At 44.4% G+C, this 18967-nt stretch overlaps 1 protein-coding gene across 2 annotated transcripts in view; it reads right to left on the bottom strand.

The window, feature by feature from the left end:
* Nucleotides 1-18967, bottom strand: part of SORT1 (sortilin 1) — a 71525-nt gene that overhangs the window by 42195 nt on the left and 10363 nt on the right. For both annotated transcript variants that reach the window (XM_066353391.1, XM_066353392.1), the window contains exons 2-3: nt 6410-6469; nt 4559-4632 (exon numbers count right to left, since the gene is read on the bottom strand). In XM_066353391.1, the coding sequence (XP_066209488.1) occupies nt 4559-4632; nt 6410-6469 (134 nt within the window). The remainder of the gene's footprint in view (nt 1-4558; nt 4633-6409; nt 6470-18967) is intronic.

Here is an 18967-nt window from a genome sequence, read left to right as displayed (position 1 = left end):
GATTCAACAGGCGTCTATTTTATTTCCCACTTGGGCAGCCTCAGCACCGTCATTTTGCTCAAACTGCTCCCTCCCCTCCCATTTCTGAAGGAGCACAGGCCTCTCGCCTCTAGCCTCTCCGCTGGCACGTTCAACAACATTAGCCACATCAGAGCAGCCAGGCCAGGCCCCTGATGGCATATTTAGTTTCCACCTAAACTCTGGAAGACTTTTTACTTCACAGCAGGGAGGAAATAATTCATATTCAAAATGACCTCAGTAAAAACAAACAACAACAACAAAACTGCTGTGCAGCACGCAGGAAAAGCACCCTGGCTGTTCACATGATAGTGTACCAGAAACAAACAGGACTGCTCCCTAGCGACGTGTTTATCAGGGGCTTCTCACAGACTAGACGGACAGGGGCTGCAAAGGGCTGAGTCAGGTGGTGGCAGGTATTGAAACACAGCAACGCTGTTCGGTTTTTGTTTTTGGCAGTCTTAAAGCAAGCACAATATCAAAAAGCAAAAGGAGAAGGAAAATGTTGTGCAAACACATTTCCCTCCCTCTGCATAGGACCAGGAACCAGGCCCACTGCTAGCCGAAGGATGACACAGCAAAGGAGAAGATTCAGCAGGCAAGCCAAAAAGTGGCTGAAGCAAGTACAGAAAGATAATTCAACCTGAAGCAGAAACTTAATAAATAGCCTCCAAAACATACAGGGATCAATAAAAAAAAAAAAAAAAAAGGTTTTCATTTGCTATTAAAAATGAACTGGAAATGAGCATCCTCTAACACATATGTGTGATATTTATCACAGCAGCATCCGTAATAGTGAAAAATTAGCTGCAACCTAAGTGTCCATGAGAATAATGACTTGGTAGATCCATCAATCTAACAAAAATGATGGGCGACTAGCAGAGAAAAATATCATGGTGTGAACATCAATCAGAATGGATAGGGTCGTAATGCCAGGTGTTAGGGACACTTGCATGTTGGCAGGGCAGGGGTGCGTGCATCTCTGGAGGCCATGGGGGCATGTGGGGGCGACACTTTTTACCAGCTGGCCTGAAAGGCTCTCCAGCAGTGTCAGTACAGTCTGGCGACATGCCATCACTGGCTGCTGGCATGGCGGCCGCTAACCCCGCCCCCAAGTTCTTACTCCACGCCAGGCACAGCAAAGCGCAACTCACAACAGCTCTAAGGTGGCCATTATTATCACTTTTCTTTTACAGATGACAAAGAGGCTCAGGGAGATTAAGCGACTTGCTCAAGGTTCATTCTGCTTGCAGTCGATCGTGCTGAGATTTAACCCCAGGCCTACTTGCCAATGATACCTGGCAACTCCGTGCTGTATCATGTGGCGTACGTAGCCATACTATACTGCTCACAGAAATTAGGAGCTATCTCAGAATGAATATGAAGTGATAAAGTATCCCCTAATGTTTATGAGCAGTAAACATTAAAGGGGAAAATCAAACTAACAAACAGTAAATAAAGACTATGCTTGACATTAGGGTGAACTTTTTCTTTCCTTTAAAATTTCCAAATGTTTTATAATATACTGCTTTTATTATGAAAGACAAATGGTTTAAAAACTATCAAAAGGAAAAAAATTTTTTTTAATATTTTTTATTCACTTTTATTAGAGAGAGAGGGGAGAAAGAGAGAGAAGGAGAGAGAGAGAGAGAACAGGGGGAGGAGCTGGAAGCATCAACTCCCATATGTGCCTTGACCAGGCAAGCCCAGGGTTTTGAACCGGCAACCTCAACATTCCAGGTCGACGCTTTATCCACTGCGCCACCACAGGTCAGGCCCAAAAGGAAAAATTTTATGATAGCAAAGATTCTTAAACACTGGAGTTATGAAGTTATAATTTTTATGCATTTTTCCCTCCCTGAACAAGATACTTTTCATCTGTCTGAAATGATTCAACTACTACTCTAATTGAATAAACAAAATCACCTATAAATTATAGCCCTTTCTAGATTCTGTAATACACTGTCAATCCTTATCAGACAAAAGAATTATCAGCCTAAAAACTATGGAGAAGTCAAGGCATTCATTCATTCAATTAGTAGGGACTGCCTACCTACTAGTAATGTATCAGTCATTCGGCTAGTTGCTGGAGAACCCCAAGTTAGTCAACACATTGGCTTCAAGGAGCTCACAGCGATTCCAAGATGGCAATTCCTTCTTAGTTTATTTTTAAGCCAACACCATTGTGTTGAAGGGCAGAGAACACTAACTCCAGGCTTAGAGTCAGCAATCAAGATCACACCTATTGGGGAAGGTTTAATTTATCTCAGAAATTCAACACGGGTTCACTCCCACCTGGGCCCCTGAGTATGCTGGCTGCTGGGAGATCTCTTGGCTCTGAGGGTAATTTCTTCCCCCCCCCCCCATTTTTCTGAAGCTGGAAACGGGGAGAGTCAGTCAGACAGACTCCCGCATGAGCCCGACCGGGATCCACCCGGCACGCCCACCATGGGGTGACGCTCTGCCCACCAGGGGGCGATAATCTGCCCATCCTGGGCGTCGCCATGTTGCGACCAGAGCCACTCTAGCGCCTGAGGCAGAGGCCACAGAGCCATCCCCAGCGCCCGGGCCATCCCCGCTCCAATGGAGCCTTGGCTGCGGGAGGGGAAGAGAGAGACAGAGAGGAAAGCGCGGCGGAGGGGTGGAGAAGCAAATGGGCGCTTCTCCTGTGTGCCCTGGCCGGGAATCGAACCCAGGTCCTCCGCATGCTAGGCCGACGCTCTACCGCTGAGCCAACCGGCCAGGGCCGGTAATTTCTTAAATTTATTATTTTTTAAGATTTTATTTATTCATTATAGAGAGGGGAGAGAGAGAGAGAAGGGGGAGGAGCAAGAAGCATCAACTCCCATATGTGCCTTGACCAGGCAAGCCCAGAGTTTTGAACCAGCAACCTCAGCGTTTCCAGTTGACACTTTGTCCAGTGCGCCACCACAGGTCAGGCTGAGGGTAGTTTCTACGTCATCTGCTAGGATGCATATTTTTTTAGGTCCCTTGGGGGAAAATGAGACAGGAACAAATGGCTTACAATCTGCAAGTTCTGAGAGTTAGCTGGTTTTGCATCTTACAGTTAAAGAAAAGAGGGCCTGACCTGTGGTGGCGCAGTGGATAAAGCATCAACCTAGAACGCTGAGGTCACCAGTTTGAAACCCTGGGCTTGCCTGCTCAAGGCACATGTGGGAGTTGATGCTTCCTGCTCCTCCCCCCTTCTCTCCCCTCTCTAAAATGGTAAACAATTAAGTAAGACAACCTACTATTTAACCAAGCTGTGCCTTTGAGAAGAGAAATCTAAGACTTAGTAAATGTCACAGTATGGCTCCAGAACTGCCATGCCGTCCCCGCCGGTGTGAACACTACAAAGGCACTTGTAGTCTGCCCCGAGAACCTCCCCCCGACTCAGGAACAATCTGTTTGGGCTCAAAATGTTCGATAAATAGGGTTACTTGGAAGGTACAGTGAGGATGTTACCTCAGGGATACAAAAACCATTTTGTGCTTATAACAGAAAGATTGTTGAATTCATACTACCTTCCTGCAAATAAATATCCGTTTAAATCAGTGGTAGTCAACCTGGTCCCTACCGCCCACTAGGGGGCGCTCCAGCTTTCATGGTGGGCGGTAGCAGAGCAACCCAAGTATAAATAAAAAGATTTAATTATAGTAAGTTGTTTTATAAAGCTTTATTCTGCCAAATTTAGTGAAAATCCGACATAAAGTACTTGGTAGTAGTTATTATTATATGCTTTAACTTGCTGTAACTCTGCTTTATACAGTTTATAAAGTAAAGTTACTTTCCTACTTTATAAATCACCATTACTGTGGAACCAGTGGGCAGTTAGAAAATTTTACTACTAACAGAGATACAAAAGTGGGCGGTAGGTATAAAAAGGTTGACTACCCCTGGTTTAAATTAATTGTTTTTATTTTTGTATTTTTCTGAAGTTAGAAGCTGGGAAATAGACTTCTTCCCGCATGCGCCCAACCAGGGTCCACCTGGCATGCCCACCAGGGGGCGATGCTCTGCCCATCTGGGGCGTTGCTCTGTTGTGACCAGAGCCATTCTAGCGCCTGAAGCAGAGGCCATGGAGCCATCCTCAGTGCCCGGGCCAACTTTGCTCCAGTGGAGCCTCAGCTGCGGGAGGGGAAGAGAGAGACAGTGAGGAAGGAGAAGAGGAAGGGTAGAGAAGCAGATGGGCGCTTCTCCTGTGTGCCCTGGCTGGGAATCGAACCTGGGACTTCCACACGCCAGGCTGACGCTCTACCGCTGAGCCAACCGGCCAGGGCCCATTTAAATTAATAAACACACACCTCTGCAGACTCTCTATCTTCCTTTATTGTTTTGCTATTCAGTCAAATTCCTTTTCATACTGGTTCAAGTTAAGTAAATATTAAAAAGTGTGCTGAATGTAACCGTTTTATGAAAATTTATGATGGCTGAAGATCTTTCAAATCAACTGTTGGTCTCTATCACTGCAGGAAAGCAGGAACCTACACTCACAATGGGTTTCGCGGTCAAGGCCCCACCCGTATGTTTTGCATCTCACCTTCGATACAGCTTGGACTGTCCAAAAGTCATAATCACCAGTGGTACATGGAAAGTAGTCAAGACTAGAATGATCTGGAGAGAAACAAAAGCACACAGTCAAAAAGAAAGATAGTCCAATCACATGATTGCTCGTGATGGGATTAAATCTACATCTGCAAGAGTGCCAGTAGCCCTGCTTTCAAGTAGACTATGTATATATATTGTAACACGTGTCGGGGAACGGGGAAGTTACGAGGGCTTGCAATGATTCAGGGTCTCAGCTGGTCTGGCTGAGATGGTCCCGCTGCCTACACTCACCTACACCGAAGCGCTGAAGTAGAGCTAATCAATTACACATTACAATAAAAGAAAGATTTAACTACGTATTTTGTACCCATATTATTGTAAGATATTCTCAGGCAAGAATCAGCTCTCCTCCTGCAAACAGAGGCTAGAACTGTGGGTGCTCTCCTAGAGGTCACAGTGTCACATCTGTCCCTCTTTCTCTCCTACTCCTTGCTCTTAGTTCTCTATGAAATTCATTACTGTAATAAATATTTTTCTAGATAAAAATAGGCACGAGGGAAAGATCCTGATAGATTAGTATGAGAATCTCAAGTAGTCATCTAACAAGAAATCTTGAAGGTCCCAACTGTCTTCAAACACGAATAAATCATGGAAATTGGAACACAACTCAAAATTTAGAAATAATTGAGACATGCTTAAATAATGTCTCCCAGAAGTTTACAAATTAATTAGGATAGTAAACTTATAACTGGCTCTCCAGCACCCAAATGCCATTTCTTTGGGCTCCTGACATAGCCTCCGTGCACCTCAGTGCATGATGCATGCACTGGCACCTGCATTACCACATGCATCACCAGGTCCAGAGCAGATGAGCTGGGGCCCCGCCCTCGTGCAGGAGGGACAACAGCAGCGCCAGCTAACACACGCCCTGACTCAGGACCTGGGCCCATGCATCCTCAGGCTCCCTCCCACCCGCCCTCGTGCAGGAGGGACAACAGCAGCGCCAGCTAACACACGCCCTGACTCAGGACCTGGGCCCATGCATCCTCAGGCTCCCTCCCACTCGCCCTCGTGCAGGAGGGACAAGAGCAGAGCCAGCTAACACCATGCCCTGACTCAGGACCTGGGCCGACGCATCCTCAGGCTCCCTCCCACCCGCCCTCGTGCAGGAGGGACAAGAGCAGAGCCAGCTAACACCATGCCCTGACTCAGGACCTGGGCCGATGCATCCTCAGGCTCCCTCCCACTGGGAGACGGGCCAGCCCTGCCAGGGATAAGGAGCTGACTGACATGCCTGCCTCCTGCTCCCCCAATCCTGGCAGCTCCTTCCAATTCCCCAACTGAGGTGGGGGGAGGGACACAGCCCTGAGTCCATGGGTGCTCCAGTCCTTCACTGCGAACAGGGAGAGGACATGGAATTGCGGTTTGGAGGACAACGCCAAGATGCTTACTGTGCAGGTTCCGGCTTCTACACAGGGGTTTCCCCAAGTGCTGTGAGGCTTACCCCGCAGCACAGAACCTTCCCTCTCCCCCGTGTCATCTCGGTGCCTACACCAAGCAGCCACCAAGGGCTCAGAGCTGTCGTCTTCCCATTATGGAAGAAGGTGGTCACAAGTGGGGGGGGGGGGGGGAGATGTGTGTGTGTGTGTGTGTGTGTGTGTGTGTGTCCCACTCTAAAGCAAAGCCCAACCAACCAGCTTCCTGGGAATCTGTCCCGGGAAAATGCATTTCTATGACTGACAGAGTTGGAGACAGTTTCAGAAAGTAACAACATTTAGCACTGAAACTCCCCAAATTTACATCTTCTGCTGAGTTAAATTCATAGTCTCAAAATAGTACTTACCCCCGTGCTGTCTCCAACCCAAGACAAGGATACTGAGCCACTGAGATCATCAAACACACGCTGAAAGGGAAAAATATTCATTTAGAAATGACTCTTTCCTTTAATCTTTAACTTCCTTAAATAATTCAGTAACACTGACTTTCAAAGTAATTAACTGCATAATTATAAGGGGATGTGGATTCCCAGAACAAAATTTGGAGGACAGGTTTAACTACTTAACCTGAATCACAAATAATTTGGAAATTTTAATTCTCTCTCATACAAAGTAAGCCAAGCAGATGAGTTTTCTTCCCCGCACCAGATGGGGAGAAGGAATAATCTAATTGCCTTCTCCAAGAGAACTAAATATAAATATATAGAAAGTATTCTTAGGATGCTTTAAAACAAGGGATCACAGCCCACACTGACAGATGTAATTGTAACCCAATCAGCAGAATTTAAAATTTTCTAGGCCGCCTGCACAGTATAGCTGAATAATTAATAAGTGGGCCCCTTTTGCTTCTAGGCGAACTCACTCAAAATTACAAGGGACAGAAGGGAGAGCAAATGTTTTTGTTTCACTTTTTAAAATAGCAGTAGCAATGACACTGATGGTAACAATAACAGAACAACCTAACTGAGCTGTGGTAAGAGTGAGGAAACCAAAGGGCAGGCTGGTGTCATGTACCAAATATGGTAAGCATACGGAAATGCAGTTTTAATGGTTTCCAAATACTTTCTTTCTCTGTTTATAAAATAATATATATCCATTATAGAAAACGATAGGGGGGTAGCCTGACCAGGCGGTGGCGCAGTGGATAGAGCATTGGACTGGGATGCAGAGGACCCAGGTTCGAGACCCCGAGGTCGCCAGCTTGAGTGCGGGCTCATCTGGTTTGAGGAAAAGCCCACCAGCTTGAACCCAAGGTCGCTGGCTCCAGCAAGGGGTTACTCGGTCTGCTGAAGGCCCATGGTCAAGGCACATATGAGAAAGCAATCAATGAACAATTAAGGTATTGCAACGCGCAATGAAAAACTAATGATTGATGCTTCTCATCTCTCTCCGTTCCTGTCTGTCTGTCCCTGTCTATCCCTCTCTCTGACTCACTGTCTCTGTAAAAAATAAATAAATAAATAAATATTAAAAAAAAAAAAAAGAAAACGATAGGGGGGTATAATGAAAAAAATATAAATCTTTCATAATCCTATCACGTAGAGATATTCAAGGTAAACTTTATGTTTATAAACTTCTAGTCTCTCTATTTTTTTTTTATTTTTATTTTTGATGGATAAAGAATTCCAAAAAAGCTATATTGGCACTTGGTGAAAACTTCCAATCGTACAGAAATGTGTACAGAAAGAGAGAGGTGCCCCCTCTTCATCTGCCGCGTGTCCCTGCAGCCCAGGCCCCACTCCCCAGAGCAGTTAACAGTTTAGTTTATGTTTCTACTCACTGGGGATGATTATGCTTTTCTCTTATGAAAATATATCTTCTTAAGATTTTTAAATCTTAAACATGCCCTGCTTTTCCACACAGGAGCAGTTCCTTAGAAGCAGAGGACATAACTATACTTTCTGGTGTTCCCTGTGCCTACAATACTTTGCACACTCAAAAGCATGTGTTGAAAATGGTTATACATCCTCCCCAAACCACAACTCAATCTCAAAATAGAACATGTCTATAAATGGTGGGGTGCCAGCCTCTGATTCACTCCAGCCGCCAATCCCAACAGAGACGGACGAAGGAACAGAACTCAGAACACAAACTATCTTGTTTATCTTCTCATTTCTTTTGTGGTCTTCCTCAGTGCACTTCTGAGCTCACCTATTCTATTTCCCCTTGGCTGGAAGTACCGTTGAGGTCAGCAGAGTCTCTTCTCCAATCTCTGTAAATGGTACAATCGGAGCCTCAGAGGGCCTGCTTAGTACACGCTGGTGAGCTCTCGCTCGGGCAGGGCTTCTCACAGCCTCTGCAGGACAGAAAGGCTATTCATACACACAAATGGGCCAGCCATCTGTGAAAAAATAGGGCTGCTAGAGACATCTGGAACCAGAGGCTTAAAAACTGACACAGCAATGTGTCTTGTAAGATATTCCGCACAGAGCAAGACGGCATGTTCTGTTGAGTGAGGACAGTGTCTGAAATTACATCAATGAGCTCCTTGAGGAGAAGCAGAAATATCCAGAGCTACCACAACCATCAGACAGACCACACGGCTGACAGTCATCTAAACACAGGCTATCTTTCCAAGGAAGGCTCTGGTCACAGCAACTGACTGGGGATAAAAGAAAATTCCACCGCTGGAGTCTGGCTATCTTGATCAGCCACAGTAGTTAGTTCGTCCTGAGCCAGCCAGAACCACCTTTCACTTCGGAGATGCAGTCAGGACACACTGGCATGGCTCACATTTCTACTGCCTGCCCAGTCACACACGGGAGAGATTACTGGATGTCACTAGCAACCCGCAGCTTCACCTAAACAATTCCAAGGAGAGTAGAGACCTCAGTCATCATCCATAGAGCTCCTTTGGAAATGTAGGTCAGACTTATTATTAACTGTAATTGTGGTCTGCTGCTGCTCCTAACCCTTGCACCTTTCCCTTCCCAACAGCCAGTGACATTTTCCGTTTGAAAACAAACAAATTCACTGAAAAAAACTCATCTGTCCTCAGCAAATGCAGCTAGTTTTAAAATTTTCGGTCTTCAACACTCTTACACTGGTGGAAGTAAAAGACAAAAAGGAAATCAGATTTAACAACAGACCAAGGCTTGGGTAGAAAGAAAAAGGTCATATGGAGAAGAGGCAAACCCAGGAGAACTGGGGTACCCAGAGCACAGATCCAGCTGTACCCCTTCAACAGGAGGGTTACAGATGACCAGGAAGGGGGAGCAATCCTGGTCAAGCCTAGGAGACAAAATTCACAAGTGTCAGCAAAAGGCCATCAATTCTAATGCTTAATCATTTATCGTAATTTAACAATGTACATGTCACTCTACATTGTGGTGGCATCTCAGCTAGTTCAGAATATGTATCACTTTTATTATTATTATTATTACTACCATATTTTTTGCTCCATAAGATGTACCTGACCATAAGACACATCTAGGGTTTTAAGGAGGAAAATAAGAAAAAAATATTCTGAACCAAATGGTGTGTTAAAATATTTAATGAAATACCGTATTTTTAATTATAGCAATAAGAACATGTCTGCCTCCCTGACTGGACCTGAAGCCCATCTGGTACCGGAACCGAGCCTATTCATTTTAGCAAAAAATGTATAATGTAGTACATGAAAGGCAGTCAATAAACATTAAAGTCATTTTATTTAAGAATTACTTGTGAAGCTCTAAAAAGGAGGATGATAGAGTGAAAAGACAATTTCCCCATGACAGAAATAAGTATAAAATATAAGAAATTCTATTCTAGGAGGACTTCTGCTTCTGGTCAAGATAGAGTAACAGGGACCAGAGATCGATCTTCCCAGCTGAAAAAACACAAACTAGACAAGATGATAGTTTTCAAGACACTGAACTTCAGGCAACAAAGGACAAGAAACAAGAGCCTACATCTGCCCTAGGCAGTGGTCTGGAGAGAATTTCCAGGCCAGGGCAGGGCGGGGAACCCAGGCAGAGCCCAGATGTCTCTCTCGTTGGTGGTCTAGGGAGGACACTGAGGTTACAGCCACTATCAACTGCAGTTACCATCAATCCACCCACACAATCAAAAATGGCCAAAGATGCTCTGAACCCATCGAAGTGTTTAGAGGCACTGGTCAGGAATGGACTATACATAAGAGAAATTCAAATATAATATATGAGTGTGAAGAAATAAAGGTTTGCATACTGAGGTTGAAGCAGGGCTCACAGAGGGGGGAGCACACAGAAGCAATAGCAAGATGGCGGCAGAAGGCAGCTTGCAGCAAGAACACACATGAAGACATATGCAAGGATTTTGAGAAATTTCAAAGGGTAACACAAATAAAATATGTGAATATTGCCCACTAGTAAAGTGGTGAGTATACAGTAGATGCTATTAAGTATTGTTAAACAAGAATTTCAAATCAGGATAAACAAAGTTAAGGTGGGAATAATAAAAATAGAGAAAAGGGGCCCTGGCTGATGGCTCAGCGGAGAGAGCATAGGCCCGGTGTATGGACGTCCTGGGTTCAATTCCTGGTCAGGACACACAGGAGAAGCAACCATCTGTTTCTCCCCTCCCTCCCCCCTTCTCTCCCTCTTCCCCTACCGCCAGTGACTCTGCTGGTTTGAGCATAAGCCCTGGGCGCTGAGGATGGTTTGGTCGGTCCAAGCACGTCGGCCTCAGATGCTAAGAATAACTCAGTACTGGAGCATCAGCCCCAGACGGGACTGCTGGGTGGATCCAGGCAGGGCACATGTGGAGTTTGTCTATCTCCCCTCCTCTCACTTAAAAAAAAAATAGAAAAAAGGAAATGTGTGAGAGATGACAAGTACTTCTGCTCAAAATACCCAAAGGAAGCTGAGACAGGCCACAGGGTCACTCACTCAAACAGGCATAGTTTCCAGTGATATATACAGTTGAACAGAATCAACCAATAAGTTATGGCTCAATTGTTCTACTCAAGGCAAAGTAAGATGAATTAAAGAAATATGAGCAGAGGATAAAAACTTGTAGCTACAAAGAACTGAAAGGAAGAATCATCTCTGTAGGAAAAGAAAACCCCAAACCTCCAACACAATACTACCAATGAATATCCTACAGTATTAAAGTACAAAACATACAAAAACATTTAGGAGTCAAGTCCAACAAACAGAAAGCAGAGTGAATGTCTACCTCAAGCACTGTTACAAAATGATGTTACATGTTAGCTGTCTGTGTACACCACAATTGAAATGGACAAGGTGGGGGAGATTTGAAGCGTGTTTTTGTCTTTTTTTTTTTAATATCTAATCAATCTATTTTTGATTGATTGATTTGAGAGAGAGAGAGAGAGACAGGAAGGGAGAGAGAGGGAGGTGAGAGATGAGAAGTATCAATTCACAGTTGCTTCACTTTAGTTGTTCACTGGTTGGTTCTCATATGTGCCTTGACGGGGGAGCTACAGCCAAGCCAGTGACCCCTTGCTCAAGCCAGCGACCTCGGGCTCAAGCCAGCAACCATGGGGTCATGTCTATGATCCCACGCTCAAGTCAGCAAACCCGAGCTCAAACTGGTGAGCTGGCACTCAAGCCGGATGAGCCCATGCTCAAGCCAGTGACCTCGGGGCTTCAAACCTGGGTCCTCTGGGTCCCAGTCCGACATTCTATCCACTGCACCACTGCCTGGTCAGGCTAGTCAGGTGATCTGAAGCCTGTTTTATTTCTGGGGACCAATAGCTGTGATGCTCTAATATAGTATGCATAGGAGGCAGATTATTTAGCATAAAGAGAACATGATCTGGCCACTATCTATTGTTAAGCAGTCAGCCAAATATATGCTCTAGAAGCAGGTCAAAATTATGGAAAATCATGTAAATATGCTGTTTGTGTGATTAACAAGCCAAAAGTCAGTATTCAGTGGGGCCCCATGGTAGATACGGTAATTCAGATTACTTCATCACATTCTAGGGGAGGAAGCTCAGAAACCAGGAAATTTAAGACTAGCTATGGAAAATGTTACTTCATCTATCAGGAGCGGATGGACATGAAATTTGCCACATTGAGAGTCTGATTCAGTCTCCTAGCACAGTTACTGGCACAGGGACAAACCAGATCAATGGAACAAAACAAAGTCCAAGACTGGGTGAGGTTCCTTTTACTGTATGACAGTGATTTTCAACCTTTTTCATCTCATGGTATACACACGCTAATTAGTAAAATCCTGCAGCACATCAAAAAATATATTTTTTGCTGATGTGACAAAAAAATAGGTATAATTTTGATTTATTCACACTGGATGGCTATTGATGTGTTGGCTGTTGTCATCATTGTATTTGACAATCTAAGGGAAAAGAGGTCAGTGCTCCCTGATTAAATAGTCAGGTATTGCATGTTTTAAAAGTCCTTGTGGCACATCAGTTGAAAATCACTGGTGTATGATTTCAACAGAGCGACGCCCCAGAGGGGCAGAGCACCTGTGTGCATGTTAGTGGTGAAAGAGATGAAAAAAAAACTACCTATTTGAAAAAAATTAAAAGCTAGATTCCTAATATCCTTCTTACCCCACTCCCAAATAAATTCCACATAGAACAAAGATTTAAATATAAAAAATTAAATTATAAAAATCCTGGAAGTATGAGTAAAGATTTTTATAATCTTAGAAGGAAAAGACCATTACAAAAAAGTGATACAAAAACCATAACCCACAATAGATTACTTTGACTACACAAAAAAAATTTTAATAGCAAAATACCAAAGAGCAATTTTTTTAAAAAATTGGAAAAAAATTTTGCAACATGACAAGGTTTAATTTAGAGAGAGTTTTCAAATAAATAAAAAAAAGGCAAAGCCTTCAAAATAAAATAGGCAAAGGACACAAACTAGCAATTCACAAAAGGACATAGAAATGGCCAATAAGATATGTAAAGTTATTTAATCTCACTAGTAATCAAAGAAAAATAATGTGATGACATTTTCTACCTTTCAGGAAAGCTTGACAAAATGTATCTATCCAGCCTGACCAGGTAGTAGTGCAGTGGATAGAGCACTGACATGGCACACTGAGGACACAGGTTTGAAATCCTGAGGTCACTGCCTTACGTGTGGGCTCGCCGGCTTGAGCGTGGCATCATAGACATGATCCTATGGTCACTGGCTTGAGCAAGGGGTCACTCACTCTGCTGTAGCCTCCCCACCAAGGCACATATGAGAAAGTAATCTATGAACAACTAAAGTGCAGCAACTACAAGTTGATGCTTCTCATCTCTCTCCCTTCCTGTCTCTGTCTCTCTCTCTCTCTAAGAGTGAGGGGTGGCAACCAGAGCACCTGTGTGCACTGTGGGTGAGAATACATAAACGGCCACAACTCTTCTGGAGAGCTATACGGCAGTGTGAATTCCAACTGAAAATGCCCACACCATGTAACCCAGCAATGCCACTCTTAGGAATTTATCCTAGGAGGATAATCACACACCTCTGCAAAAGATATTATACACTTGGATGTTTGTTGCAGCTAACTACTACTCAGCACCTCCTGAAGGCCATTTTTTGTCCTAAGCAACTTACATACATTATCATTTAATCCACATAACAACCCCTTGAGATATTACTATATCTGTACGTTCTAGATGAAGAACTGAAACTTTGTTAAATAATTCATGTTATGCAATAAAACAATGTACCAGATACTACTGAAAATATTTCAATTATTTACTGACATTGAAAGATATTCATGCCATGTTGGAGTAAGAAGTAGATTATAGAATAGCATGTAAAATCCTGCATGTGTGTATTTATGCTGAAAACTATCTGGAAGGATGGTCTTCAAAATATTAACAACAGGCCCTGGCCGGTTGGCTCAGTGGTAGAGTGTTGGCCTGGTGTGCAGAAGTCCCGGGTTCGATTCCCAGCCAGGGCACATAGGAGAAGCGCCCATCTGCTTCTCCACCCCTCCCCCTCTCCTTCCTCTCTGTCTCTCTCTTCCCCTCCCGCAGCGAGGCTCCATTGGAGCAAAGATGGCCCGGGCGCTGGGGATGGCTCCTTGGCCTCTGCCCCAGGCGCTAGAGTGGCTCTGGATGCAACAGAGCGACGCCCCAGAGGGGCAGAGCATTGCCCCCTGGTGGGCAGAGCGTCGCCCCCCTGGTGGGCGTGCCAGGTGAATCCTGGTCGGGCGCATGCAGGAGTCTGTCTGTCTCTCCCCGTTTCCAGCTTCAGAAAGATACAAAAAAAAAAAAAAAAAAAAAAAAAAAAAAATATATATATATATATATATATATATATATATATTAACAACAATCTCTAAGTGGTAGAATTTATGACAATGCTACCTCCAATTAGCAGGAATCATTTTTTTTGTGACAGAGACAGAGCGACAGAAAGGACAGACAGGAAGAAACAGAGATAAGAAGCATCAATTCTTCATTGTGGCACCTTAGCTGTTCATTGATTGCTTTCTCACGTGAGCCTTAACCAGGGAGCTACAGCAGCGAGAGTGACCCCTTGCTCAAGTCAGTGACCTTGGGCTCAAGCCAGAGACCTTTGGGCTCAAGCCAGCGACCTCTGGGCTCAAGCCAGCGACTATGGGGTCATGTCTATGATCCCACACTCAAGCCAGCAACCCCGTGCTCAAGCTGGTAAGCTGGCATTCAAGCAGAATGAACCTGTGCTCAAGCCAGCGACCTTGGGGTTTTGAACTTGAGTCCTCTGTGTCCCAGTCTGACATTCTACCCTATGCGCCACCGCTAGGTCAGGCAGAAATCATTTTTCTAAAATTAAAACATAATTTATTTTTATTTTGAAAAAACAAAAAGATCTATGAAAGACTGGTATAAGGAGTACTGCCAGAGCGCTGGCTGGGGGGGTCAGTGGATAAAGCATCGACCCAGCGTTCCAGAGGTTGCAGGTTCAACCCTGGGTCAGGGCACCTAACCAATGAGTGCACAACTAAATGGGACAACTAAGTGAAACAATGAGATGATACTTCCCTCTCTCTCTTCACACCCCCCTCAATTCCCTTCCAAGCCAATGGGGGGGGAAAAGTACTCACAGACCATGTCAGTTTCTTCTTGTTACACCAGCTAACAGATGTAACAGAATGTTATGGGCTAAGCCAGAGAGAGAGCCCTGCTACCCTGAGCCACACTAACACAGGTGGTCTTGATTTAATTTAAGGCAGACATCCTAACATCATTATTCAGTGACACTGACCTTTCCAGAGCCACATTCAGAGCCTCTCGTCCATTACCTGTTGAATGGTGATTGGTAGTGTCCCAGAGGCACTGACAACCATTGACTGCCCCCAGAGGGGAGATCTGGGCAGCAGGGAGCCACTGGCTGGCATTTATAGCCAAACTGGTCTTCAGGGACTCATACATTAGAAGTAGGGGGGCAGCCTGCACCGCCTCCTCCGAAATATGTCCACTTTGAGAACTACTGACTGCAAGGCCCACCCACGCGTCTACCGCCGATCACTGTAAAGCCTGACGGGCACACATTTTATGTCCATTTCTGTGGTCATGTGGCTAATCTCTAAAACACAACGTTTTTCTCAGAAATAACTTTGTCTTCATATCTAATTAAACCAGAAGCCTAATTAAATTACTGTTACTATAGCTTGGAGAACTTAACCATGGTCCCGAGAGTCACTGTAGCTTGGAAAAAACTTGGTAATGAGAAACTTCTGCCTATCTTTAGTTACACACCTGATCAAAGTAAAATACTGAAAGAACTGCCGTGGGCATGCCCGAGCTGGGTCAGTGTCGTGTGGCAAGCCCCAGTTTAAAAGACACATGCAGCACAGTGAAGGAAGACATCTACAAAATGAAAAGGCACCCAATGAATGGGAGACCATATTCACCAATGACACATCTGATAAGCGTTAATATCCAAAATATATAAAGAATTTATACAACTCAGCACCAAGAAAACAGACAATCCAATTAAAAAACAGGTAAAGGAGCTGAATAGACACTTCTCTAAAGAGGACATACAGATGGCCAATAAACATGTGAAAAGATGCTCAACGTCACTAATCATCAGAGAAATGCAAATTAAAACCACAATGAGATATCATCTCATACCTGTCAGAATGGCTTTCATCAATAAATCAACAAACAACAAGTGCTGGCGAGGATGTGGAGAAAAGGGAACTCTCGTGTACTACTTTAAGTGGGAATGCAGACTGGTGCAGCCCCCGTGGAAAACAGTGTGGAAAATTATATCAAAAAATTAAAAATGGAACTGCCTCTTGACTCAGAGATTCCACTTTTGGGAATATATCTGAAGAAACTCACAACACTAATTTGAAAGAATACATGCACCCCTATGTTCACTGCAGCATTATTTACAACAGCCAAGATCTGGAAGCAGCCCAAGTGTCCATCAGTAAATAGTGGATAAAAATGCTGTGGTATATTTACACAGTGGAATACTACTCAGCTGTAAAAAAGGACATCTTACTTTTTGTAACAGCATGGATAGACCTGGAGATTATTATGCTAAGTGAAATAAACCAGTCAGAGAAAGACGAGTACCATATGATTTCACTTACATGTGTAATCTAAACAAAATAATTTAACAAACAAAATAGAAACAGAAGCACAGAAACAGAGCAGACTGACAGCTGTCAGGGGGCTGGCTGAAGAAAAGGTGGAGGGATGAAGCCTACAACACATGACAGACAACAGTACGGTTACAGCCAGAGGGAAAGGGGCTGGGGTGGCAGAGGGGCAAAGGGGCATGAATGGCGGGGGAAAGAGTTTACTTTGGGCAATGGGCACACGACACAGTATGCAGATGACTTTTGTTGAGTGGCACAGTTGAGACTTGGGTAGTTTTGTTAACCAATGTCACCCCAATAAACTAAAAAAGCCTGACACATGCAGATGACCCGACCATCTTGCCACCAGGAACAACCTCTCTGGCAAGTAAACAAGGGAGTGAATTCACACACACTCCTGCTTTCAACAAATACAAGAGGGTGCCTACCATGTGCAGGACCCGATCTGGAGCTCGGGAAAGAGCAGTGGACATCCACGCTCTGTGCTTATGGAGCTTTAAACACGCTTCTTACAGAAGTCTAAAAGTTAAGGCTAAACATGCTGGACACTCATCTACAGAAGACAGCCTGTTCCAGGGAAAAGGAAGCCACAAAGGGGTGTTAAAGCCGAGTGCAGCCTGACCAGGCAGTGGCGCAGTGGATAGAGCGTCGGACTAGGATGCCAAGGACCCGGGTTCGAGACCCCAAGGTCGCCAGCTTGAGCACGGGCTCATCTGGCTTGAGCAAAAAAAGAGCTCACCAGCTTGGACCCAAGGTTGCTGCCTTGAGCAAGGGGTTACTCGGTCTGCTGAAGGCCCACAGTCAAGGCACATATGAGAAAGCAATCACTGAACAACTAAGGTGTTGCAACGAAAAACTGATGATTGATGCTTCTCATCTCTCTCCCTTCCTGTCTGTTTGTCCCTATCTATCCCTCTCTCTGACTCTCTCTCTGTCTCTGTAAAAAAAAAAAAAAGCCGAGTGCAGTAACTAACTGGTTGGGGAAGTGGGCACAAATCATTTTCTCTCTTGGGAAGCCATCTCCTCAGGAGTAAAACTGAATTATGCTCCTTCATTCACTGGAATAAGAAGAATCAAATAAAATAACATACAAAGGCAAGACACTGGTGATCCCACAAAGAACGGGAACACAGGGTCAGACGACACAGTGATGTGCGCGAGAGGGGCCTGGGCCCGGCCCTGGCGATGCTCTGCAGGCAGGAAGACAGACTCCCAGAATCCTGTTCCGTCAAGTACGGCACTGCTAGGGTCATGAAAACATGAGCCAAAAATAAGATCACAAATGTTCTTGTTCTCAGGAAGACTATTCTTAGAAATGAAAAGGCTAAACATAAACTCTTATACAACTTTTCAAAGCTATTCAATTATTCAGAATTGTCTGAGGCAGCTGATAGAGGTGAGCCCTGAGCTAGTAGTGAACCTAAATTTTCATTCCAGCCTTGCCTGAAGGCTTGTGAACCTACCTGATCACACCACAAAGGCCAGGGGAGCTGGAATGGCAACATCTCTAGTCCCTTTAAAAGCTTTAAAACTCATGACTCATCATTCACCTCTCTCAGCTTGCTTTGCCAACTATTCTGTCTTCATTAAACAACAACAACAACAACAACAAAAATCAGCTCCCCGCTGGACAATACTCTAGTGTTAAAAGCAGAGGGCAACAGCAGCCTCCACCACCTAGAAATCTCCACAACCTGGCTGCTCACAGAGGAAGCGAGGGAGACCTCACATCCCACCGGCCGTGCAATAGAAAGCCACTCATTTGGCTGCTCGGAGAAACTTGCAGACCGTTACTCTGAATCAATTTGCTAAGCTTGTTAGAATTGCCTAAAATTAGTAATCTCTTTTTTCAGCCTCCAGTCCAGGAGAAGCAAATCAATTTGGGGGTAGTGTATCTAAAGAAAGGGGCAGCAGCAAAAGGAACAGGATGTTGCAAAGGGACTATGATTTCTGCAGGGGAAAAAAAGTAAACTCCAGCCAGACAATGGCACTACGCTTATAAATCTGGGCCACTCGAAATAAGAGAAAACAATCCCACATATCTCAACAGCCCTCGAGGGCATTAGTGCCATTAATGTGAGTCGTGCCATAGCATAATGTAATCTCCACGATCAGGATCATATGGATGACTAAGAAGGCAGAGAAGTTTTCAGAAAATTTTCCATTAAAACAACAACAAAACCTTTGGCACTTAAAAGGGTCAGCTTAGCTTTAGAAAAATTCACTTTCATGAGATAATTCATTCATTCAGAATCGTGGCCAATAAATGAGCTAGTTTGCAAAGCTGCGAGCATTTAATTTTTACATTTCAGTCCCACTTCAGAGAAAAGGAAGTGATGAAGGATGTGCCCCAGTTGCCGCTGACTGAGCTGTACAGGCTCCCTGCTCACCCCCCAGGTTGGGGA

This window comes from Saccopteryx leptura, chromosome 11 (genome assembly GCF_036850995.1).
Source record: "Saccopteryx leptura isolate mSacLep1 chromosome 11, mSacLep1_pri_phased_curated, whole genome shotgun sequence".
Classification (NCBI taxonomy): Eukaryota; Metazoa; Chordata; class Mammalia; order Chiroptera; family Emballonuridae; genus Saccopteryx; species Saccopteryx leptura.
This window is presented reverse-complemented; position numbering and strand designations above follow the sequence as displayed.